Source organism: Mus caroli, unplaced genomic scaffold (genome assembly GCF_978045245.1).
Source record: "Mus caroli unplaced genomic scaffold, Mus_caroli_1 scaffold_16, whole genome shotgun sequence".
Taxonomy (NCBI): domain Eukaryota; kingdom Metazoa; phylum Chordata; class Mammalia; order Rodentia; family Muridae; genus Mus; species Mus caroli.
This window is the reverse complement of record NW_028227271.1, coordinates 3,454,579-3,479,867: the sequence shown is the minus strand read 5'-3', so window position 1 is coordinate 3,479,867 and position 25,289 is coordinate 3,454,579. Positions and strand designations below refer to the sequence as shown.

General features: G+C 50.3%; 1 protein-coding gene and 1 long non-coding RNA gene across 4 annotated transcripts in view; one reads left to right on the top strand and one right to left on the bottom strand.

Annotated features, from left to right (window-relative positions):
- The window catches only part of LOC115029405 (uncharacterized), a 9,188-nt gene extending 3,724 nt beyond the window's left edge, over window positions 1–5,464 (top strand). For both annotated transcript variants that reach the window (XR_003834962.2, XR_015045606.1), the window contains exon 6: window positions 3,999–5,464. This is a non-coding gene — a long non-coding RNA (uncharacterized LOC115029405). The remainder of the gene's footprint in view (window positions 1–3,998) is intronic.
- The window catches only part of Bin2 (bridging integrator 2), a 25,930-nt gene extending 641 nt beyond the window's left edge, over window positions 1–25,289 (bottom strand). The window contains exons 1-10 of one of the 2 annotated variants that reach the window (XM_021182832.3): window positions 25,134–25,289; window positions 18,351–18,431; window positions 13,066–13,120; window positions 12,715–12,809; window positions 12,194–12,289; window positions 8,679–8,786; window positions 8,268–8,353; window positions 6,521–6,596; window positions 5,458–5,540; window positions 2,912–3,641 (exon numbers count right to left, since the gene is read on the bottom strand). In XM_021182832.3, the coding sequence (XP_021038491.3) occupies window positions 2,912–3,641; window positions 5,458–5,540; window positions 6,521–6,596; window positions 8,268–8,353; window positions 8,679–8,786; window positions 12,194–12,289; window positions 12,715–12,809; window positions 13,066–13,120; window positions 18,351–18,431; window positions 25,134–25,289 (1,566 nt within the window). The remainder of the gene's footprint in view (window positions 1–2,911; window positions 3,642–5,457; window positions 5,541–6,520; window positions 6,597–8,267; window positions 8,354–8,678; window positions 8,787–12,193; window positions 12,290–12,714; window positions 12,810–13,065; window positions 13,121–18,350; window positions 18,432–25,133) is intronic. The other variant, XM_029469772.2, reaches the window with a different exon arrangement.

Genomic DNA, 25,289 nt, shown 5'->3' with positions numbered 1-25,289 from the left:
AGGTGTGAGTGTGTGTAAGTATGTTTTACATGTTCCCTATAACATCCCTTTTTTTTTTTAAAGATTTATTTATTTATTATATGTAAGTACACTGTAGTTGTCTTCAGACACTCCAGAAGAGGGAGTCAGATCTTGTTACAGATGGTTTGAGCCACCATGTGGTTGCTGGGATTTGAACTCCAGACCTTTGGAAGAGCAGTCGGGTGCTCTTACCCACTGAGCCATCTCACCAGCCCCCATAACATCCCTTTTTAAATCGAGTATGCACAGGCTGGGAGAACCCCTGTGTGAACACTGGGCAGGTAGCATGGGGTGCTTGTAATCCCAGCATTCAAACTAGCTCCATGGCTGGCCAAGGGCGGCCTTCACCTGCTGATCTTCCTGCTCCCTCCCAGCTCCTGAGACTACAGGTGTGTGTCGCCATGCTCAGTCTATGTGCTACTGAAGAGTGAACCAGGGCTTTATGCGTGCTAGGCAAGCGCTCGCTGACCGAGCAGCATCCCCAGGCTGCCTTCCTTCTTGCTGAGGCTCGGTGCTATGCTGGCGAGAGGTGAACATCAGGGCTGTGGTCCCACACGGGCAACAGTTCTACTAGCGAGTGAAGCTCGGCTGCCCGGGTCTCCCTCTGTGGAAGGTCTTGTGGGCCTTATAGTTTCCCAAGGCCATAAGCAACACAAAGGGCAAATACCTGATAATCACTTCTCTGAGCTCTCCTCTTTAAAAAAAGGCAGATAAGATTTTGAAGGAGTCATGGCTTGCAGGCCAGAAAGTCAGGTCTTTGGATTGTAGATGTTGTTCCTCGACCGGACACACCTCGCAACTGTGATCTGTGTGGCTGGCTCTTGTACACATATCTACAAGGGAGTAAGTGTTCCAACTACTGCCGGACACTTTTAGGCTGGCAGTCCTCAGGAGCACACCAGCTCTTACTTCTAAGTAACCCTAAACCACAAGTGGTCAGTGAGCTGGAGCGGCAAGAGGCATGATGGCTCTTTTGGTATATCTGTGTGTGTGTGTGTGTGTGTGTGTGTGTGTGTAGCCAGAAGAGGGTTTCAGTGTGTGTGTGTGTGTGTAGCCAGAAGAGGGTTTCAGTGTGTGTGTGTGTGTGTGTGTGTGTGTGTGTGTGTAGCCAGAAGAGGGTTTCAGTGTGTGTGTGTGTGTGTGTGTAGCCAGAAGTGTTTTGTGTGTGTGTGTGTATGCAGCCAGAAGAGAGTTTCAGATATCTGCCTCTATCAACTCACAGGCAGTCATTGAGAAAGTCTCTCCCTAAATCCATGTATCACAGATTTTAGGTTTGGCTGGAAGCCCCAGTAGTCTTCCCAGCATCCCCTGAACCCCTGGAGCTGGGGTTCAGGCTCCGTCTGATTCCCAGCTTGCTATGTGGATAAAGCAGTACTTTTTTTTTTTTTGTTTTGTTTTTTGTTTTTTGAGACAGGGTTTTTCTATGTAGCCCTGGCTGTCCTGGAACTCACTTTGTAGACCAGGCTGGCCTCGAACTCAGAAATCTGCCTGCCTCTGCCTCCCGAGTGCTGGGATTAAAGGCGTGCGCCACCACGCCCGGAGCCCAGTTCTTTCTTCATTATGATTTGCTTTCCATATGACTTAACGTGGGCCTGGAGAGATGGCTCAGTAGTTAAGAGCACTGGCTGATCGCCCAAAGGACCTAGGTTTGACTACGGTAGCTCACAACCATCTGTAACTACAGTTCCAGGGGATCCACTGCCCTCTCTGGCACCAGGCACACACACAAACATGGTGCACAGACACAAATGCAGGCAAAACACTTACATACATAAAATAAAAAAAAATAGAAAAAGCAATAACTTTAATAAATTTTGGGGTGAGGGGCTGCAAAATAACTTAGTGAGAAGAGGCACTTGCTGCCAAACTTGATGACTGGGGTTCGAACCCCAGCAGGCACAGCATAGTGGAGGAGACTGACTGATGCCTGTCTTCAGACCTCCACACCCAAGCCACCCACGACACTTGTGCACTAACACACACTCACGTGCACAGAGAATAAAGAAGTATGTCTAAGAACCAACAGGATAAGGCAGGAGAGCCGGGAGTAGAGGTGTACACCTGTGACCCCAGGACTTGGGAGGCAGAGGCAGGTGAGTTTCCTATGGGTTTCTATGGGTTTGAGGTTAGCCTGGTCTACACAGTGAGTTCTAGGCCAGCCAGAGCTTCACAGCAAGACCCTGTCTCAAAGAAAACAAAACCAATAAAAAATATTTTAAACACTCCTAGGTTAAAAAGAAAAAGAGAAGGCGCCCAGGGGTTTTGTCATTTGCGTGGTCCTGGGTTTGGGTTTGGCATCCAGAGCCTTGAGCACAGCACTCAGACACTGCACACACAAACCTGAATTCCCAGCCTGGTGAGGAAAACGAGGAGACCCTAAAATACTAACTTGGGGGGGGGGTTGTTGGTATGGAGCATCTGACTACGGTGAAGATATTTTTAAGGCATAGAGTCCCAATCAGAAGGCCGGCATGGGGGTGCATACCTGTATAGCAGAGGCAGGGGGACACTGGGCCTTTGAAGCTTGCCTGATCTACAAAGTGAGGTCCAGAGTTCTAGGCCAGCCAGGGCTATGAGGTGAGTGAGTGAGTGAGTGTCTTAAAAAAAAAACAAAAACAAAATGTAAACAAACAAAAGACAACTCTCTCAAAGACACCTGCACTGTGTTCTTAAAGTGTCTGTCTGTTCCTTTCCCTTAAACCTTATGCTTAAGCCAATATTAAAAAATTTCTATTGAAGCTGGGCTCCAAGGCTCAAGTGTTTAATCCCAGCACTTGGAGGGGCAGGCAGATCTCTGTAAATTCCAGGACAGCCTGGTCTACACTGCAAACTCCAGGACACCGGAGCTACATGGAGAGACTAGAAAAAGGCCAACCAGACCCCCACTTGCCTGGGTGGCGCTCTTGGTAGAGGCGGCACGGGGCTCTTCTGGTCCTGAACTGCCAGCGCCTTCCTTTTCTCTGGTTTCTGGCCGTTCTGGATTGGAAGAGGCGTCTGGGGAGGCCCCGGGGCTGCACAGCTGTGAAGAACCCTCTGCGGAGCCTGGGGAGCTGCAGGACCCGCTGCCTGAGGCTCTGGGTGGCGGAGGCCTGCTGGGCGGAGCCGATGTCCTCTGGATGGATGCTGCTCTTTTGCTCTGCTCTGCTCCCTCGCTGGAGGCTCGGGCACGGAGGACCACGTCCCCCGGGGAAGGAGCATCCTTCCCTGTCTGACCTCTGCTGGGAGACTGAGCCAAGGAGCTCAGAGCAGCTTCCTCCTGGGACTTGACCTCAGCTGCAGGAGAGGCTGGGGCCAGGGTGGGGCCATTGCAGGATGGTAGAGGCTCTTCCTCGTCTTCCTCATCCTCCTCATTCTCCTCATCCTCCTCATCCTCCTCCTCTGACGAGCTTGTTTCTGACTGGGCTTCATCCACTTCCTCATCCTTTAAGGACTCTTCACTCTCACAGCTGTCCTCTCCCCCTGCCTCAGAGGTCAGCTCCTCTCCCGTGGCTGAGACAGACTCAGGCTCACTGGCCGCAGAGGGGCTAGTGGGTGAGGTCACGGGGCTGACAGGGCTGACAGGGCTGGAGGCTGCACAGCTCTGTACTGGGGGAGAGATGACTAAGGAGCGCCGGCTGCTGCTGTGGAAGGAAGGATAATCAAATTCACAAGGGCCACACGCTAGTCCCGGGGCCACCTGAATGACCGCAGTAATCACAAGCCACGGAGCGGAGAAGGGTACAACTGTCAGGTGAGCTTGCTGGAAATAAAGTAAAAGTGCCACAGCCTTCCATCCACACGACCCCCCCCAGGCTTTGTACGAGTATGTGAAGGAAAAGAGGACTGAATGGAGGAACCTTAGAAATAGAGACTTTGGCCTGCTCCAACCCTACTTGTCCTGAGCGGGAGGGCAGAGGTGGGGGCGGGAGGAAGAAGAGAGAAACTTGGTTCCCACCCTGACGGGGATACTTTGTTGACATAAGGCTTTTTACGTTTAGAAGGCTTAAAGGAAGAGCTGGTACCTTCAGCGTCCTGGGACACCCACGGAGCTGACAATGAATCTGGGGAGAAAGGACGGAGCTCTGACTTTCAGTGATGGAGAAAGGAGAGTGGAGCTTTGGTAATGAAAGAAAACGTGGTCTCCTGAAGTCTACACTCTTCCCTAAGAGTGATCCCCATTCTTCCTCTGGTCACAGGGCCTCGGTACCACCTGGCCTCCGTGCCACCTGGAGCCTTTGGCCAGCTGGCCCTTACTTATCTTTGCCGAATTCCCACTGGCTCTCTAGCTGGTCGGTCAGCACTGCCTACAGAGGCAGGCTTTCTCTAAGTGGGAGCAATCGCTTTGGGGGGCAACTTGGAAACACCTAAGGAGGCTGGGGAAGCCCATCGACTGGCCCTGGATTGCAGCAATCCATTCCACACGGATGCTAATTCTTTAACCCTAAGTAACATTCTTAGGGAGAAATCCAAGAGAATTTGCAATAGCAAAAAAAAAAAACCTGGAAAGTTACCCAATGGCTGTTAGCAGAACAGATGATCAATCTATCATGAGCACGGTGGGTGGTACCAGACGCAGTCGCGAGAGCCACACCAGCGACATGACTAACCGGATAAACATCTCAAAGGATGCCAGGGGCACAAAAGAGGATGTGCGGCAGTCCAGGACCTGAGAGACTCAGTGAGGAGGTCTAGGGAGGCCTGGGAATTCAAGATTACTCTGAGCCTCCCATCTCAAAAATCTGGAGAAAAATATAGGCAGTATGAGTCCACTTTATATTAAGTTTTAAACGAAGGGGCTGGCAGGATGACTGGGGCTAAAGGCTCCTGCTGTCCAGCCAGATGGACTGAGTGTGATCCCAGGTCTCACAGGTTAGAGAGAACCAGCTTCCTTGAGTTGTCCTTTGACCTCCACATGTGCCTCTGTGCTTCTCACTCTTCCCCCACACACCCCCTCCTACACACACACACACACAAATGCAGTAAAAAAAATTACAAATCTATAAAACAGTATCTTCTGTGGATGAACATATGAATATATCTATAAAACAGTATCATCTGTGGATGAACATATTTATGAAATTAAAACAGGACTCTTTCCAACTCCTTCCTCCATGACAGCTCTCACTCTGTAGCACAGGCTAGCCTGAAACTCTCTGTGTCACTGAGGCATGGCTGGTCTCAGATTTATGACTATTTTGGCTTAGGCTCCTGAGTGAAAGGCGTGTGCCCCTGTGCCTAATTACAGCAGCCTGCCGCCTCAGTCTGGCTGGTGGGTGTGCATGACTTGTCTAAATTCTTTATCTCTAGTCATGCCTCAACTACCTGACAAGACACCAAACAGCCATGAGCAAGAGCACACGGCAAGCGCTGGCGTGTGGGTAGGGATGGAGACACCACGTGTGTCGGCCACTCGAGGCACATGTGACACACATGTGAGGCGGGGTCCCAGGCACTCACCTTGACAGGCCCTTCACCACAAAGACTTTGTTGGAATGCTGTTTCTCCAGTTTGCTCATCACTTCGTAGAGATTGTGGTTCAGCTAGAGCCAGGAAGAAAGAGGACAGGTTAGTTAAAGAGAGCCCTGGCCATTTCCTTCCCAGTCAGCTGTCCCAATCAAAACCTCCTCTGGCCCACCTGCTCCCTTACTCCTTGGTCCATTGTTCCCTGCCCCCCCCAAGGTAGCTCCCTCAGGGCAGGGTCTCCCTCAGGGCAGGGTCTCTCTTAGGGCAGGGTCTCTCTCAGGGTAGGGTCTCCCTCAGGGCAGGGTCTCTCTCAGGGTAGGGTCTCCCTCAGGGCAGGGTCTCCCTCAGGGTAGGGTCTCCCTCAGGGCAGGGTCTCCCTCAAGGCAGCTCTCTCTTAGGGTAGGGTCTCCTTCAGGGAGGTCTTTCCCTCAGGAAAGGATCTTTCTGTGGGCAAGGTCTCTCTCAGGATAGCTCTCTCTCACAGCAGGGTCACCCTCAGGTCAGGTTTTGACTAGAGGGCGTCCCTTTTCTTTTCTCAGGTGATGACAGTGAGCTAACATCAAGCAGATCCTAAGTTAGCAGTGCACTGTGGAGAGATCTGTGTCTGTCTGTGAATGTGATGTGGAAGCAGCTTAGAATCCTGTAATGTCACAGCAGAAAACACCTTCACAAGGTCACAGTCTATGGCTGCCTGTCAGGGACACTGGTCCCCATTCCACCTGAAACATGACTTGCAACATGCATGTGAGTGCCACCTTCCCACTCTAGCAACAGCCAGAGGCTTCCCTTCCGTAGGCCCCACCTCCTCATTCACTCTGGGGCCTGGGTTTAGATGCTTCTGCTTGGTCAGTTAAGGGAGATGGACAGGGCCCTCAGAGAGTGCACAGATGTACATCTAACGGCACACAGCACAATCAGGCAAGGGCTGTCATCTCATCAGGGGACAAAAGCCAGACTCTGTTCCCAAGGATTCTCTACAGACATTGTCAAAGTGAGGCCGACCATGGATTCACTAGAGAGTTCCGCTGAGGAGCCTCAGTGGGCCAGTGTTTCTCACCTTGCTCATCTCCCTGTAGAAGACGTCTCTCAGGTTGGAAATGTTTTGGAAGACGGTCACATAGCAACCAATACGACTACGAGGAAAGACACAAGCACATGTGAGGGTGGTAGGGAGCCCGGCTAGCCACCAGGGCTCTCCGGAGAACGGCGGCTGCCATCCTGGACTAGGACGTTCTGGAATCTGATTCAGGTCAGCTGGGCCAGGAGGGCAGAGAGCTGAGGGGAGACAAGTTAGCCCAGGCTGACACTGGCATTTAGATTAATTCTAGTTTCAAAGTTATCTGGCTGGGTGTGGCAGCACAGGCTAGCTCTTGGGAGGCAGAGGCAAGTGGTATCTCTGAGTTCAAAGACAACCAGGGCTACATAGTGAGACTCAAGTTACCAGTTTTGAGCTTTTGAGATATTAATATAGAAGCGGCTTGCGGAATTTTTAAAAGAGCTATAAAAATATATGGCCACGTAATTATATTTAGTATAATAAATAGCCATTCTTTCCTTTCACCAATACGCAACCTCTATGTATATATATTGCATCAGAATTCTCCTATAAGCAAACCAGAAGGTTTGCATTTGTAACAGGGCAAGCAGCGCAGAGGTTCCAGCACCTTGTACTCTTGCTGAGACCATTTCAGGTCTAACTAGAGTCTGATCCTGATGGAGAATCCTGAGGGAAACTACCCGACTCTAGTCTAGGACCAGAGCTCAGGATGTCCTAGCCAGCACATCTTAGCCTGTCTGTGTGGAGTCCTTGCAGCTAACCGCATAGCTTGGCTTCTGTAACCTGGTTGCTTCAACTGCTGATCAAGAGGCCAGAACACGCCGGCCAGTGGTGGCGCACGCTTTTAATCCCAGCACTTGGGAGGCAGAAGCGGGCAGATTTCTGAGTTTGAGGCCAGCCTGGTCTACAGAGTGAGTTACAGGCCAGCCAGGGCTACACAGAGAAACCCTGTCTCAAAAAAGAGTCAAAAAAGAAAAAAAAAAGAGGCCAGAACATGGTTTCTGCCTTCAAAACTTCATATTCTGGACGCTCATGGCTACCCCTTGGTCCCCAAATACTTGGCTGTGGTCCCAGCTGGCTGAAATAAAGGCTTTCAGTTGGCTAAAACTATGTCTGGGCGGTCATCTCTGGTGGGCTACCCATAACACACTGAAAGAAACTATGTTTTTCCATTCTGTTTAAATTTGGAGACAGAAAATGTAGTCAATAAAAACCTAAATCATCATAACTTAGCATGTTGTCATGCCTGTAATCCCGGCACCTGGGAGGTCCAGATGGGATGATCGAACAGCTAAGGCCAGCCTGGGCTACATGGCTAGCCTTTAGAACAGCTATAGGAGGAAAACTGCATGCACAACAGTATCCTGCTGCAACCGTATTAAAGCACACTTGGTGCGACAGAAACAAGATGCAAATGAAGTTTCTCTTGCACTGAGCAAAATAAATCTAGCCTGTCTACCAGGAAGGCACACCCCTGCTGTGTGGATGACAGAGCACTTTCCTGATGAGGTCTCTCCTACCCAACCAACACCTGAGCCTCAAACCTGAAAAGCTGGTGGGGCAGGGACAGTGATCTGAGTCTAGCGAGATAAGGATGCTTGCTAATCACACACGCCTCTGCAGGCCGGAGGCAGCATCCCACTCTCTGACCAGGGCTCATTCCACGAGGTCCCATATCTGCACCATCAGGTGGCTCTGGGATCTGCTGGCCTAAGCAGCTTTCCAGTCTTGGGTTGTCAGTCATCACCTGTTATAAAGAATAGGCAGCTCCTCCAGGAGTTCCTGGTTCAGATCTTCAAATACAATCTGGGCCTTGCTGAAGTCTTCTTCTGCCTAGATGATAGAACAAAGGGCTGGAGGCTGCTCCTCCACCCTCTTGCCCAGACCCTCCTTCTCTACCCTCCTGCCCAGACCCTCCTCCTCCACCCTCCTGCCCTGACCCTCCTCCTCCACCCTCTTGCCCTGACCCTCCTTCACCCTCTCCCTGTCTCCTCCCCCTGTCCAGACTCATGCCCTCCTCCTCCTCCTCAGCTGCAGGATGTGGGCTGCCCTTACTGTTACAGGGGAAGACGACCCAGGAGCCCATAGTTCCTGGACTTGTCTTAGCCCAGCTGCCTGTCCACTCCGGGCAGGGGAGAGGCCGTCTGACTGTTCTTACCTTGGCCATCTTGGTCTCATCCTTCTTCTTAGCATTCTGCACGGCCTCCAGGTGGTGGCGGGCACTATCGTAGTCTACCAGTTTCCGGCCCCGCTTGGCAATCCTCTCCTAACCAGGGTGGTGAGAAAGGGTGCAGATGAGGCTTTCCAGTGGCCAGGGTGTGTAACAGAGGACCAAGCAAAGACACCAGATTCTTGGACTTTACCACTGAAACTGACCTTCTAATAAACTCTTGAGCTCCAGGGTCCCTCGTGATCTCAGGAAAACAGGGGTTCTCAGCTAGAGAAACCTGTACTGAGTTAAAATTTCCTACAAGCCTATTGTAAACTTGTTTGGCTTCCAGGGAAGCAACCTTGAAAATTCCACTAAACTGCAAGTCAGGATTCTAGGTTTTAGTCCTCTGTCTGCCACTGACTAGCCTTGTGCCTAGGGTGGGGGACATCTCTTTTTGAACCTTGGTAGCCTACACAATTATTATTTTAAGGACAGATGCTGAATATAAAGTACCCTAGGAGCTCTAAGCACACAGAGACTGTTGTAAGCAGAGAAAGTTTATGCAGTTTCCTCAGAACCACAAGCTGTACGGGGAGACCAAACTCGCCTGCTGTCCATCTCCTCTGTCAGAAACGAAGAGATTTTTATGGTTGTCTTTATGGCTGCCTCACTGCTCAGCACGGGACTGCATGGTAACCCAGGGGCTGGGGAGATGGCTCAGCTGGTAAGAGCACAGGCTGCTCTTGCAGAGGAACCGGGTTCCATTCCCAGCACCCTATCAGGTAGCTCACAACCACTCCAGTTCTAGGATATCTGATACCTTTTCCTAGGGTGCAGTCACCTGCACTCATGTCACACACACACACACACACACACACACACACACACACACACACTAATAAATGAAACTTTTAAAAAGGAAGAGGATGCTTGGGGTGGTAGCACAGGACTTTAATTCCAACACTTGGGAGGCAGAAGCAGGCAGGCCAGCCTGGGCTACTCTGCTGGCTAATTTTAGGACAATTTGATACAAGCTAGATTCGTCTGAAAGGAGGAACCCCAATTGAGAGAATGTCCACATAAGACCAGGCTATAGGGCAGTTTCTTTCTTTTTTTTTTTTTTTTTTAAGATTTATTTATTTATTATATGTAAGTACACTGTAGCTGTCCTCAGACACTCCAGAAGAGGGTGTCAGATCTCGTTTCCGATGGTTTTGAGCCACCATGTGGTTGCTGGGATTTGAACTCAGGACCTTCTGAAGAGCAGTCGGTGCTCTTAACCACTGAGCCATCTCGCCAGCCCATAGGGCAGTTTCTTAATTAGTGACTGACGGGGGAGGGCCCAGCTCATTGTGAGTGGTACCATTCTTTGGCTGGTGGTTCTGGGTGCTATAAGAAAGCAGGCTGAGCAAGCCACTAAGCAGCGCCCTCCATGGCTCTGCAACAGCTCCTGCCTCCAGGTTCCAGCCCTGTGTGAGTTCCTGCCCTGATTTCCTTTGATGATGAACTGTGGTGTAGAAGTGTGAGCCAAATAAACCCTTTCCTCCCCGAGTTGCTTTTGGTCGTGGTGTCTCATCACAGCAACAGAAACCCTAAGACAGCTACATAGCCAGACCGTCTCTAAACAAACAAACAAACAAACAAACAAACAGGAATGTAATTCAACTTCTGCTTGGGCACAGAACAGAAAACTATCTCAGAGTGTATTTTATCTTATTTTTGGAAAACTTAAGCTTAAAAGTTAAGCTTAGGGCTGGAGAGATGGCTCAGCAGTTAAGAGCACTGACTGCTCTTCTAGAGGTCCTGAGTTCAAATCCCAGCAACCACGTGGTGCCTCACAACCATGTGTAATGGGATCTGATGCCCTCTTCTGGAGTGTCTGAAGACAGCTACAGTGTACTCAAATAAAATAAATACATCTTAAAAAAAAAAAAAGTTAAGCTTAATCATTAACATAAATTTGGAACCATATGTTAGCTTCCTCTTAACCTAAAGTCAACACAACAGTAGATGATTAATAAATTTAGTTGAATAAATAAAAAAAAACATTCTGAGGCCAGGGATGTGTCAGGTTGAAAGGTACTCAGGGTCAGGGTTGGGGTGAGTGTTGGGGTCAGAGTCAGGGTCAGGGCGCCATCAACCCTGACAGCCTGAGTCACATGTCTGAGACAATGTGGTCTCTGAGAGAGCTGACTCCCAAAAGCTATCTTCTTATCACACTATTGTTCTGTGGTGTAAATACACACACACACATGCATACACATAAAAATAACAAAAATATTTTAAATAATTATAGTTTTTACTTCTAATTCTGCTTTCTAGACAGTTTGGGATGGGCTGAGCTCCTTTCTCCTGACAGAATCTCAAGTGTTTGAAGATCATATTAAGTTTCTGAGCCTCTAAGTTTCTTCTATGCAATGGACATCTTTAGATCCATCTGCTGTTTCTCACATCTAAAAGGGATGTCCTAGCCAGGTGTGGTGACACACATCTGTCATCTCAGCACTTGGAAGGCTGAGGCAAGGGGGTGGCAAGTTTCAGGCCAGCTTGTAGGACATAGCAAGATTCTGTCTAAAAACAAACAAACAGCCGGTCGTGGTGGCGCACGCCTTTAATCCCAGCACTCGGGAGGCAGAGGCAGGCGAATTTCTGAGTTCGAGGCCAGCCTGGTCTACAAAGTGAGTGCCAGGACAGCCAGGGCTACACAGAGAAACCCTGTCTCGAAAAACAAACAAACAAAAAACAAACAAACAAACAAACAAACAACAACAAAAACCGATTCTAAAGAAAAGGCATGGGTGCTTTCAGGCTGGAGAGATGGCTCCGCAGCTACGAAGGCACTCTGCCCTTTCAGAGGACTCTAGTTCAGCTTCCAGCACCCACCACCTGTGACTCCTGCTCCAAAGGACCCAGTATCTTTGATCTCCAGGGGCACTGTGCCCATATGGACATGTCCGACTCACACACACACACACACAGTTAAATATAATAAAGATAAACCTTAAAGTATGAAGAGAGGGATGCTCAACCTGGCTGGATCTGCTTCACTCATCAGTTGAGCTCAAAGTGTGGTTCCCTGAAACCTAAGTGTAAACATAACCTCACTCCACCTCCTGTCCTCATTTTTGTCAAACCCTCTTCCAGCTTCACGGCCAACCACGGGCTCAAGTGCTTCTTACAATGTTAGCCCTGCTGTGCTTCCCAGCTAGCAAGGCTGTCCACTGTGTTTCTTAGCTACCACGGGCTGTCTACTGTGTTTCCTAGCTAGCGTGGACTGTCCACTGTGTTGCCTAGCTAGGACGGGCTGTCCACCGTGTTTCCTAGCTAGCATGGACTGTCCACTGTGTTTCCTAGCTAGCACAGGCTGTCCACTGTGTTTCCTAGCTAGTGTGGACTGTCCACCTTGTTTCCTAGCTAGTGTGGACTGTCCACCGTGTTTCCTAGCTAGTGTGGACTGTCCACCGTGTTTCCTAGCTAGCATGGACTGTTTCCACATCGCCCCACTCTGCAGCCTGAGTTACCTTAATCTCGCTGAACTGCGACACATAATTCTCCATGGTCCTCAAGGCCTGGTCAGCCAGTTTCTCTTCATAGTCTTCCCAAAGGAGGTCATTGTTCTGTGGAATCCAGGCAGAGGGTAGTGAGTGCCCTACTTCTCCACAGGGCTGCACCAGAGTACCCCCAACTCTCTCTGCAGAGAACTCAGTGAAGCACCGTACTTAAAGAAGAGAGATGGGTGCTACTCCGAGGAACTGCATTCAGGGCTGCACAGGACCCTGGGCACTAGAACATAGAGTACATAGGAGCCAGGGAACAGCTAACTACAGGAGGTTATTCTTCAAAACCAGCCCATCTTCAAGGAGACATTTCTGTGATCTTACAGGGAGGGAGGAAGGTAGAGCCAGCTGCAATTGCTTTCTATCGTTAGAGACTGAGGCTCTGAAACAGGGAGTGAACTTGGCCCGGTTCCCTGTTTCCCAGGACAGAGAAGCTCAGCTGAGGGGAGATGGGAGCACATCCCATGGCTGTGTCTTGCCCTTACCCCCACGATGGCCTTCAGGTCCTCATGCCCATCCCAGTCGCTGCTGTAGACCTCCTGCAGGGTCTCTGATACTCTCTTTGAGCTTTCATGCATCACTGAAAAGAGAGAACTCAGTCCTACCATCAAGTGTCTCAAAACCCGGGGATGCGCTTATTCGAGTGATGGGCTAGAAGGATGGGTTATCAGTAAGAGGAGCTGGGTGGGGCTGGGGAAGTAAGTCACTCTGAGGCCCATGGAGCTTTCGGGGGTCAAGGGCAGCTGAACAGTGAGGACCCTGGACCTGGTTCACCTCAGCCTGCTCAGTCCCTGTATCAGAGTGTCTGTGTGTCCTTCCAGGCCGAATACACCCACCTTTGACTGCGCTAAGGAAGTTCTTCAGGTCCTTGTACAGCTTGTGGCCTTCTGCCTGAAAGGGAAGAGCAGCTTTGATAACTTATAAGATCTGTTTGGAAGGCGCTCCAGAGGTCGGCCTTGGAAAGAAGGCCAAAAGCAGAGCCCATGCACGCCTGGAACTTCCTCGGGTGTTCCCAGGGACCAGAGCAGCCCTTCTCGGACAAGCTGCAGGTTGTCTCTTTGGGATTGGTGTATGAGTTAGGATAGCGGAGGCTCCCATTGCATGGGTGTGGTCTGCTTGGTCTCTTCCAGTACACAGGCACCTGTACCCAAGTCCTGGAATGAGCTCCCTGTATGTGGCTGCCTGTATGTGTGGTTCTTCCTGCCACCTGCCACCAGGCTCCTTTCTTCTCCAAACCTCCACACAGACTCTTTCTGCCTCCCTTGTGGTCTTCCTTCACCTGCACTGCTCTGTCCCTGGCTCCTGGCTTCTACTCCAAGGCTCTGTAGCTATCTCCTGCTCTCCTGCATTCAGCCCATCTGCCTTCTGCTGTCCATCCCCCCATATCTGTCTCTTTCTTAAAAAGAAGGCAAGCCAGACAGAGATCTCTATATGTGTTGAGATGGTGGATGCCCTCGCTGCACAGGCGTGGAACTCTGCTCATACCGAACCAGGATCCCAACCTGCGGAGTGAGCTGCAATTCTGACATCTGTTTCTAGGTTCTGCTTCGCTGCTGTTTGATGACAAAGTCTTTCCTCTCAGTCCAGGCTGCCTTGAACTTGCAGTGATGCTCCTGCCTCAGCCTCCTAAATGGTGGATATTCTCTTCCTTCTCCTTTCTTCTTTAGAGATTCATTTTTTAGTTTTTAGTTTTTAAGTTTTTAATAGTCTGTCTGTCTTTATCTGTGTGTGCAAACCTGAGTGCAGGTGCCCAGAGAGGCCAGAGGAGCTGGGTCTACCTAGCGCTGGAGTGGCAGGAGGTTTGCAAGCCAGCAGAGGGGGATGCTGGGAATTGAAGTTGGGTCCTTTGTTAGAGTGGTACACACTCTTAACTACTGAGCCATCTCTCCAGCTCTATCCTGGAATTTGAAATGTGACCTCCTGCCACAGCGTTCCAGAGCTATGTTAAATAGCTCTGTCAGAAGGCTCTTCAGCGTCTCTACAGGAGGTCTTTCCTTTTTGATTTTAAAGATTTATTTATTTCATGTGTGTGAGTACACTGCCGCTCTCTTCACACACACCAGAAGAGGGCATCGGATCCCATTACAGACAGTTGTGAGCCACCATGTAGGCGCAGGGAATTGAACTCAGGACCTCTGGAAGAACAGCCAGTGAGTGCTCTTAACCTCTGAGCCATCTCTCCAGTTCTGTATAGGAGATCTTAAAAATATTTTTTATGTGCATTAGTGTTCTGCGTGTCTGTAGGTATGTGTACTGCCTACGTCCACAGAGACCAGAAGGAGGTGGTGTTGGGTCTGCTGGTGCTGGTGTTACAGGTGGTTGTGAGCGCCTGGGTGGGTGCTGGGAACCAAACCCAGTCCACTGCAAGGGCAGCCAGTGCTCCTCCCTGCTGAGAGCCTCCCCAGCCCCGTGTGTGTGAATGTGTGTGTGAGTGTGAGCATGTCGCACACGTGGAGATCAGAAAGTCACTTTTGGGAGCTGGCTCTCTCCTTCCTCGTCACAGAGGCGAGGTCGATCCTCGCTGTTCCTGCCTCCTCACTGCTCAGGCAGCTTCCTGATGCTTTACCCTAGGAGTGCTGGGATCATAGACTCTGTGTGTGTGTGTGTGTGTGTGTGTGTGTGTGTGTGTGTGGAGAGAGAGAGAGAGACAGAGAGAGAGAGACAGAGAGAGACAGAGACACTGGGATTATACTGCATCCGGATTGCTTTTTGAAACACTGGTTCTAGAATTGACCTCAGGGTATCAGCCTGCCTGGCCAGCCCCCAGTCAACCAACCACCTAACTGGCCCAGGGCTCTAACTTTTCTTCTACACCGACTCCTGGTGGACAAGCCTCCCAGGCATCTTCCTCAGCGTACTGGTTGTAGCCTGTTCTCCCCCAACCCCCATTCTCTTCCCCTCTATGTGGGTAAACTCCAGTTTCTAGGATCAGGTTGGAGAGGAAGAGGAGGGCCAGATGTGGGCGTTTTGGAGCCTGACCTCAGGGGTGTGGGAGGGACTGAGGGATGCTGCCAGTGGGTGGACCGACCAGCTTGGGAACGGAGTATTTGAAACCTAGAAGATGTTACACAGTACACCAGGAAATTCTTGCTGTGGACTTGCTCATTACTAGAAAGCCTAGTGACTCTTAAATTAAAAGACAAAAAGGGCAAGGGGGAGGGAGAGAATTCTATCTACTAACTGTGTGCACAGGAGGTCAGAGGACAACTGCAGTCATGCGCTCTCCCTGCTGCATGGGTTCTAGGGCTTGAATTTTTACATCACTGAGCTTAGCAGCCAGGACCTTTATTACCCAGAGGCACCCTGCCAGAACCAGAGTTCAATTCCCAGCACATCCACTGTTAAGTTCAGCCTCAGAAATCCAACATCTTCCCCTGGGTACCTGCACATGCCTGTGCGTCCTCACAGACACACGCGCGCACGCACACACACATAGATAAAAACAAATCTTGAAAAAAAATGAATGAACATTTAACCCTCTTTCTTGAAAGTCAACAGTATGGACTTAACTTTTCACTTTGTCATGACGACTTGGTTTCAAAACACTATGACTGGGAAGAGCTGTCAGACCGAGAGGACAATGGGGCTCAGTGGTTAAGAGTGTGCGACATTTAGAGAACCTGAGTTCGGTTCACAGAGCCCTTCCTGTAAGTCCAGCTCCAGAGTATCTGACAGCCTGTGTCCTCCCCAGGACTCGCATGCAGGCAGCAGGTCTAGATGGAGCCTGTGGTGAGGAAGCTGGGTGCTCTGCAAGAGTTTTACACTCTCGCCCCCTGAACCATGTGCAGCTTCGCAGGTCCGTCTTCCTTTGTACCCTGTTCTTCGGGAGTGGACAGGGAGGTGGCGAGGGTGGGGTGGGCTCCAGGACGAGGGGCAGCACTGGGCTCTGTTTCATGTCTCAGACCTGTCCATCTTCCCCTGAAATGCCTAGGCTAGGTCATCTCAGACCATCTTCCCTGGCAGACAAGACATTCACAGCCAGGCTCTCACGTCTGTCTGTCTGTCTGTCTGGTCGTCAGGCAGTTGGCTCTATTCTCAGCTAGCAGGTTAGTTCGCTTCTCTGGCTTCAGTTCCCCGTCTGAAGTGCAGAGCCATTTCTATCTCTGGATCTGCTGATCTCATCACTCCTGCCGTCTGAACCTCTGCCAGTCCCTTGGCATTGCCATAAAGAGCCTGAGCTAGTTCTTCCCGCCCCTTATGCCAACAGCCACCACCCTGGGGTAGTGAACCATTCTCTGTGAGGCTTGACCACAGCAGTCAGCTCTGCAGAACTTGGTCCAGACAGACACAGAGACAGACAGGCACAGAGGATACGCGGCAGAACAGCAGGAGGTGAACGAGGAACCTTGAGCACGTGTCAGTGCTACAGGAGAAAGAATGAAGTGTTTTGTGAGGAAAAACACTTCCTTCCACCTTGGAAAGAGAGGCAGATGAGGCACGGAGAACAGGGGCCTCATGTGCATGAAGCCCGGCCTTTGAGACTAGAGCCATGTTAACTGGCTGTGGCAGTGCACACTTATACTCCCAGCATCTGGGAGGTGGAAGCAAGAGGATCAAGACCTTCCTTCGAGGCTGTCCTCAGCTAAACGGTGAGATCAAGGCCAGCATGGGCTTCATGAGATACTTACTTCACATCTCTACAACAAAGCTATGGAGACTACTCAGGAACCCCGGCAAGTGGCAAGGCCTCCAATTGAGCTGGGTAGCTGGGAGTGACAACTCGGGCGGAGTTCACCGGGAAGGGGGGTGAAGAAGATCCAAATACATTACATACATGTGGGAAGTTGTCAAAAAGAATAGTTTTAAATGTTGAGAAATAAACAGCTGATTCTGTCTGCCAGTGATGGCTCAGGGATATCCATGTCACATGTGAAAGGGGACAAGCAGCCATGGTGTGGCGCCTATGAACATTACTGCTACCAAACAAAAACGAAAACGTCAATCTCATCAGGCTTCTACCTCTGCATGTATCTGCAGAAGATGCAGGCAAACACAACACGTTCACCAGCCAGCAAAAAGCCGGGCAGCAGGTGCGTCCCTTTGATTCCAGCACTCGGGAGGCAGAGGCAGGCGGATCTCTGGAGTTTGAGGCCAGCCTGGTCTACAGAGTGAGTTCCAGGACAGCCAGGGCTAAACAGAGAAGCTTTGTTTCAAACAAAACAAAATGAAACAAAAAACCTACAACAAAAACCCAAAAGAACAACAAAACAGGGAAAACGTAGGTGACTGTGGACAAGCTGCACTCTCAACAAACAAGGTTCAGTGAGGGGGCTGGAGAGACAGATCAGCAGTTAGGAGCAGAGCCACCCAGCCTGAGGAACAGCGGAACCCAGCCTGGGGTACCTAGTAAGAGAGTCAAATAACCAAGAAGGCTTTGTCATAATCCAACCCCAAGAAGAAAGAACCCTAAAATAGTCATTGTAGAAGCTTCACAGTTAAATGGGTGTCAAACACAGTTATCACCAGTGTAGGATAGGAAACAACAATGGATATAGCCTACTCTCCAGCCTTATTTTTTTTTGTTTTGTTTAGTTTTTGTATCTCAGGCTGGTCTTGAACTTGTGACCTTCCTGCTTCAGCCTCCCCAATGCTGAGCCTATAAGCATGAACGTCCACGCCTGTTTTTATTTTTTTCCGACTATACTTTCTGATCTGTAGTCATGAGGAAATGTTTTACGGGGAAATAAATAAATAAAGGGGCAGGGGCTGCAAGATGGCTGCCTGGGGTAGGCCCAGAAATCCCTTGTTCCTGGCCTGAGACTCAGCAATGCCAGGACTGTGTGGCAATGAGATACTCCTCTGAGCAGATAGCTTGTGTAATATAAACAACCTCAGCGGTCTCCGTGCTGAGGTGACACCAACTGAGCCACCCTACCTGGCCGCCAGGGTTACAGTACATGGAAAGAGAAGAGCCAGCCCTGGTGGACTGAAGGGGCACAGCCACAGGAAGGGTCAGGAAGTTCCTTTGCTTCTCGGTTCTCAGAGAAAAGGGCAAGCAGCAGGCTGATAAAATGCCTGCCTATTCTAGAACCTTCTGGTACTCACCCCCCCACACACACACACACTCTCCCCCAACCTCAGCCTCCCCATACACTCCCCCCTCCCCCACCCTCCAGGTCACCTGCTGTTGGTAGAAGTTACTGGCACTTTGTTCAAATCGCTCATCTTTGGTTTCTACGGTTTTCCCCAATTTCTGCAGAACCTGGGAAAAAAGACAGGAAGTAGGTTATACTCGACTCTCGGATCTGGTGGTCTTGGGTGGGTTCCCGTCAGCTCACCAGAGTCAGGAAGGTAACAGGTTGCTAACAAAAAGGATGTTTTGTGATTCTTTTCAAACTGGGATAGGTGGGGATCGACCTGCTCCTTCTCACTCAGTTTCCCTCCCCCTCCCCTCCCCCTATGACTCTCAGTACTTGAAGAGGTGCTTCCTCCGTTTGGGTTGAACTCAGAGCCCTGTACAACCCAAACGCAACTCTCCCGCTCAACTCCACCGCCAGCCTTAAAGCGACTTTTGTTTGTTTTTTAAGGTAGGGTTTCTCTGTGTAGCCCCTGGCTGTCCTGGAACTCGGGCCACCACCGAGCTCTTAAAGTGATTTTTAAAGGGGACTAGAGGAGGGCATTGCATGGAGTCACGACTCCTGAGAAAATATGCACGGCTTTCTAAGGTAAAACATGAGCCAGGACTCTCTGCTTGAGCGACAAGCCCCTCTCCTGGACACTGTAACAGGCCCTTCTCTGTGGACGAGGTGAGCAGGGCTCTTCTCATGGAAGCCTTGTGGAAAACCTTAAACTCTATACGATGACATTCACCAAGCCTAACTGGGAATGAATGGTACCCATGTCTAGCTTCCATCAGCTAAGAAACCAGAGAGCTCACCACCACCCCAGTCTCAGTGCCAGAGCAAAACACAGGAAAGGCACCCCCTTCCCCCCCCCCCCCCCGCCATGAGTAAGGAAGATAGGGCTGAGGGGCTGCTGAGATGCTCTGGGAGGGGTGGGGAGTGGTTAAAGCACTTGCCATCCAGTCTCAAGTTGATCTGAGGTGGATCCTTGGAACCCAGATGGTGGAAGGAGAGAACTGACTCCCAAAAGTTGACCTCCTACCTCCACACATGTGATATAGCAGTATATGTGTGTACATACACCCACATACATACATCCTGCACATGAGTAATGTGGCGAGTGTGTGCACAGCTTGGGAGGAGGCAATATCAATTCCCTAGGCCCAAGGCAGGATAGTAAGTGCTGCTTTCAATTTCTGAGTCTCCTTCTTCACCCATTCCCACTGTGGTGTCCCCTCTGGAGACCACCCCATTCTCTCTGGTTCCATTGTCACAGCCCCAGGCCAGGAGGTTTCTTCTCTCGATGCTGTAGGTCTTGACCATGCTGCTTCGATGTTTCTAACAGTTCTTCATTCATCTGCCTGCCCCCTTTTATTAGCTCCCCCGCATTGGTCCACCAGGTAACAGTCTCTATTGGGTACCAGCCGAATTCCCACTGGACATTCTGGCAAGGAGGGAGGCCTGCTGCTTTGACTCTTTCTTAAGCTGTAGCTTCCACGTTCCTCCTCCATAGCTTATTTTTAGTGAATAAGCCCCACTATTAGTTGCTACAGCCTCCATTCCCTTTCTGGAATTCCCTAGTGACTTCTCTATTTTGTCTGTTGTGCAAGCGAAGGATGAATGTAAACAAATGAACACTGGCTCAAACTCCGTCTACTTCATCCTGGCTATGAGGTTCACTCACTCACTCCTAACTGCTCGCTCATTACTGTCTCACTCTCTGTGTTCGTGTCTCTGTCTCCTCCTCAGATACTTTATTAAAGCTCAGACTCCAGCAAAGGCCACTTAGTCAGTTTAATAGGAAGGCGGAGGTGCATGGGCCACGCCTGGATGAGGGGTATAAAGAGTGTGGAGAGGAGGAGGCCTGACCCACAGCCAGGTGAGCAAAACAGGGTGTGTGCAGCCTCAGGGCAGCCTTCTGGGCCGGTGTGGCGTGGCTCCTTCAGGTGTGGAATCTCATTGTGAAGGAATCCGAATCACATGGCAGTGTGCAGGGGACCACTTTGTGTGAACACAAGTGTCTGCCTCTCGGGAGAGGAGCGGGTCAATGCCTGTCACATCTCAACCCCTCTCTGATTAAGATCAAGGCTCTGTGACCACACATCAACGCATACCTTGGCCTTTCTGCTGACTAGCTATAAGGTATTTCTGCCCAGGACTACATACATACATACATACATACATACATACACTTCAGACTCGGTATGTAAGTTGCTATCTCTAGCTGCCTGCTAACTGTGTCTTGTTCTTTTGTTTCTGATCGTTTTGAGAGAGGTTCTCACAACGTGGTTCTGCCTGTCCTGAGACTCACTCTGTAGACCAGGCTGGCCTTGAACTCATGGAGATCCACCTGCCTCTGCCTCTCCAGTGCTAAGACTAAAGGCGTGCGCCACCACGCCCAGCTGCCACACCAGTTAGGCTGGGTCTGCCTTTGCTTCTTTGACTAGAAATCACAGGTGCTGCTCCTCCCTTCGGCCAGGCCTGTCTTTGATGGTCTCACTCCTCCCTAGATGTGCAGTCCCCATCCTCCCTGGCTCCACCCTTCCCCCCCCCCCAACCCCCACAACAAACAGGGTTCTTCCCCAGAAAGTTGCAAAACCACCTTGTTCGTGGTAGGCAGCTCTTACTTCCTTTTCTCGACTCCTCCCTTCCTTTGCCCACTTATGTTTCTTGGGTGGGGGGTGGGGGAAGGGCGGAGCAAGAAGAGAGAAAACTCAATTTAGAGTCGATACCGAGGGCACCTGAGAGGCTACAGGGCTTCCTGGGGTCTGTAGGCTGTGCTGAGAATCTTCCCACCATCACCTTATTTTATATATTTATTTACACACACACACACACACATATCATCACCTGTTCCCAGGTGATCCAATACTAACCAGGACTGACCCTGCTTAGCTTACAAGATCAGATGAGATCCCGCAAGGTCAGGGTGGTGTAGCAACAGGCCCACCATCAACTCTTCCTAGACTGAAAAGGTGAAAAAGATAACTTGGAAATATCTATCATCTCTCAGCTCCCCAAATCACTTGTTGCCATAGCAACTGGTGACTGTGTTTCACACTGGAAGTGTTTGTTCTTAGACCCTGGAAGGAACAAGGTGTGTATATATGCAACAGATGTCTACTGAAAGGATACAGCTGTATGTTTGAGACAGGCTTAACTTTATGTAGCCCCGGCTGGCCTCAAACTTGCAATGACCCTCTAGTTTCAGCCCGTTGAGAGCTGTGACTACAGGTGTTAAGCCACTACACCTGGCTAAATTCTCCTTTTTGATCAATTCTCAATGACAGCTCACAACACAGTCCACACAATCCTGCCTGAGAACTCTGCCCTAATCACCCCGGCCTGGCAGCTGATTAGAGCTCAGACACTTGGGAGAGCAAAAGCAAGGGCTAGGCAGTGAATGTAACACTGCATGCACAGGTTCCCACAGGTTCCCAGGTTAACCAGCTCATTCTTCTAACTTTCCTATAGAGTGGGAGGGATACATCTTCAAAAAAAAAAAAAAAACCTCACAGCGCATTTACTTGATGACTGCAGACCCCTGTGGAGACCTCCCTACCCCCTACTGCGTTTAGTTGATGATGACAATTGAGGTAATGTGACCATGAACCAGACACTAAAAGATAGCGTTGTAGTTTACTGCACCTTTGTCTCGGTGGTGTGATGACTCTAAAGTGGTTATGAAGGAAGTCTGCAGACGGCAACCCGGGCTCTCCCGAACAGGCTCTGTGAGCAAAGTTTGCAGACACATACTACCTGGAGGCTCTCCCTAACAGGGAGTTCTTCCAGGCTCCTCTCTCACCTGCTTGCTCCAGCTGCATTTCTCACAGCTCAGCCTAAAGTGATTGGCAGGCTCAGGCCATGCCCACGATAACCCTCCTCAGCTGGAAGGCTCTCTCAAGCTTGGCGGGAGGAACTACCGACCACATACAGTTCCCATTTCAAAGTCAGCCGGAGCTGAAAACCTTCCACCCAATCTTTCTGTCCTGAGTTCCCACAGATGTGCATATCTTAGGCAAACAGTGGATTCTGAGCTTCCTTCCGGCAGACAAGAGCTTATTCATTTCTTAGTTCCCCCTGGGACTAGCTCAGCCCCCTGAACAAAAGAATCTATTGCAAATATTTAACAAATTAAACTCTTGGGGATGTAAGTTGAATGAATGTTAACAGAGAGAAGAACAACATAGGAGTGATTTAAAAAAAAAACCACGCCCTTGCTGGGGAGAACTGAACAGTCTGCCAGAGAGAAATCACAGATAAGAAAGTAGTTGATCCAACGTGAGGATGTATGATCCTGTAAAACTACAGCTCCTGCCGCATTCGGTGGGAACTGGCAAACAGAACCAGAAGGCCATACCTTTTGTGCTTAACAGTCAGCAGACCTTCCCCGCTTCGGAGGAGGTTGAGCGGGTATAAAGTGATTCCGTTTCAACCACCACCTGCACAGAGGCTCTGCAGGGACTCGGGTCGCACAGAGGGTGGAGTGGCTCATCAGGAACGTGGCCTGGGGAGAACCTGAATTTGGGCAAGTGCCCCCCACCATCTCGGAAAGTCTTCACTGGAACACCCTGTCTTGCTCTCAGCAACTTCCCAAGACTCAGGGACTCCAGCTCTTCTACCCAGGCCATTTTTCCTTTAAGTCAGTGTCTGCCTGGGCCAGTCCCGAACTCCCAAACCCCCAGTCTCACATGAAGCCTATTTGCTTTCTGTAGTTCCTTGGGCTGACTTGAGTTCACCCCTCTCTCCCAGGACGGAGGGAGGGTCCCGGACGGGAAGAACATTGTCCCGCTACCTGTGTGACTATTCCCGTTCTGGAGATAACTGACTCTGAAGCTCAGAGTCCTCTCATTTTATAGATGAGAGACCTGAAGCCAAGAACAGGACATTATTTATGGCAAGTTGTGGAGTCCAGGCTTACAGGAGACAAGGAGGTTAGATGACGCTGACTCCAAAGACCTCACGTTGACAAAAGGCCAGAGGAAGAAAGCAAAAAAACCAACTGATACGCTCCAGTTTTCATTTAAAATGTTTTCTTTTGTGGTACCCAGGACTGCCTGCGCTAGGTACCTGCTCCAACACTGAGCCACACCTGCCAGCCCTTGATACACCAAATTTCTGGTTCCTATTTTTTTTTTTTTTTTTGTCTTTTGTCTTGTGTTTCTTTAGCCACAGTGTAGCTTTCTCTAGGTGAGTTCCCTGTCCCGTCCAGTCCTTCTATTTATAGCTAGACCTTCCCATAAGCACTGCCTTCAGATCTATCAGATGTCTTGTTAGACTCCAGAGAGGCAAAGTTCAGGTACGAAAAGTAACAAAGGCTGCGCACACAACTTTTATTTTCCTCTTGTCTTTCACACGATCTTAAAAGGCAGAAGAATACAGAGCCCCTCTCTTCCCCTGTGGTCCTTTACACTAAGGACCTCACACATCTGTACCCCGTCAGTAATGTGAACCCCATGCCGGGGGAGCTGGCTGCCCTTGATCTGCTCCAATGGCCTCTGCACCACCTTTACAAGGGAATACAAATCTTTCCATTGTTAAGTGTGCTAGGTACTTTACAGCTTCAAGTTCATGAACCCTCTCCTTTTAGCCCATGTCTCTTCTACTACCGTGTGGGTAGATGGTGGCTGGGCAAAGGAAGACTCTGGACAGGTAACATCACAATGCCTTTTAAGTGTGTAGGGAAGGGGCTGGGACGGAGCTCAGTTGGCAGAGGGCCTGGTGTCCTCCCCAGAAGCTGTAGGTACAACCTTCAGCATCTAAGAGATGTGATGACACATGCTTGCAACCCAGAAGATAGACGGGGAGACCAGAAGTTCAAGGTCAAAGTGAGTTTGGGGGTGGGGGTACAAGAAACTGTCTCAAAAACACGTGAAGGGTGGTAAGAATGGGGTTCGTACCTATGACCTTAGCTAGAGGATCTCACCTTGAATACAAGACCAGCCCAGTCAACACGGTAAGGCCCTGTCTCAAAAAACAAAAAAACAAAACAACCAAGCAAATAAAATAAACAGCGTGAAGAGTGTCCCCATAATCCATTTTTTCCTTTTTTTTTTTTTTTTTTTTTGAGACAGGGTCTATGTAGTCTAGGCTGTCCTGGAAGTCTCTGTGTAAACCAGGCAGATCTTGAGCTCACAGAGATCCACCTGCCTCTGCCTCCCGAGGGCTGGGATTAAAGGCGTGTGCCCATCATTTGAGTGGATTGGCAAATTATGGGCCTCAGTTTAATAGGTAGCAGTCTAAGGAAGGTCGCCCAGAGGCTGTGGATCACCATCAAGACAAAAGGATAGATGTAAGAAACTGGGGCAGGCTACTGGACACACGAGCTCCCCGCTCACCCCGAGGTAAAGAGTAGCTCAGGCTGGTCTTAAACTCAGTGACATAGCCTAGGATGCCTTGCGTTTTCTATCCACTCGCCTCCGTTTACACCAGTTTAAACAACACTCAAGTGTGGAGAACTGTAAAGAGTGTCCTGGTCCTCAGTGAATCCCCAAATCAAATTAAGTGGGGCGACTCACTGCCACCGCAGCCGCTGTCTCTTACTTTGGGGACAAGTATCTTCCAACGCATTCATCACCTGAGAGACGCCAGCCACCCTTGCCTTTGCGCTAGGACAAAATCTGTGACAAAGTTGACCACCACCATTCGTTCCTTCCTGTCGCCTTTTCTGGGTCAGGCTGAGGGTTGCCGAAGGCTCCTGCGAAACAGCTGTCTCCTCAGCTGCTCCCTTCTCTCCCACGTCGGCCAATGTTCGTGGACACCCATTCCCCGCCCGTTCTGGGGCAGCAGGACCCTTTCTCCTCAGCCCAGGTCCGGGCCCCTGGTGAGGCCAGGCTGCCTACCTTCTCCTGGGCCCTGCTGAACTTCTTCTGCATCTGCTTGGCGAAGAGGCCAGCCGCTCCGCCCGCCTTGCCCTCTGCCATCCTGCCGGCTGCGGGGGCGCAGCCTGGACCTGTGGTTTCTAGAGGCCCCTGAGAGGAAGTGCGTCCTCCCAGCAT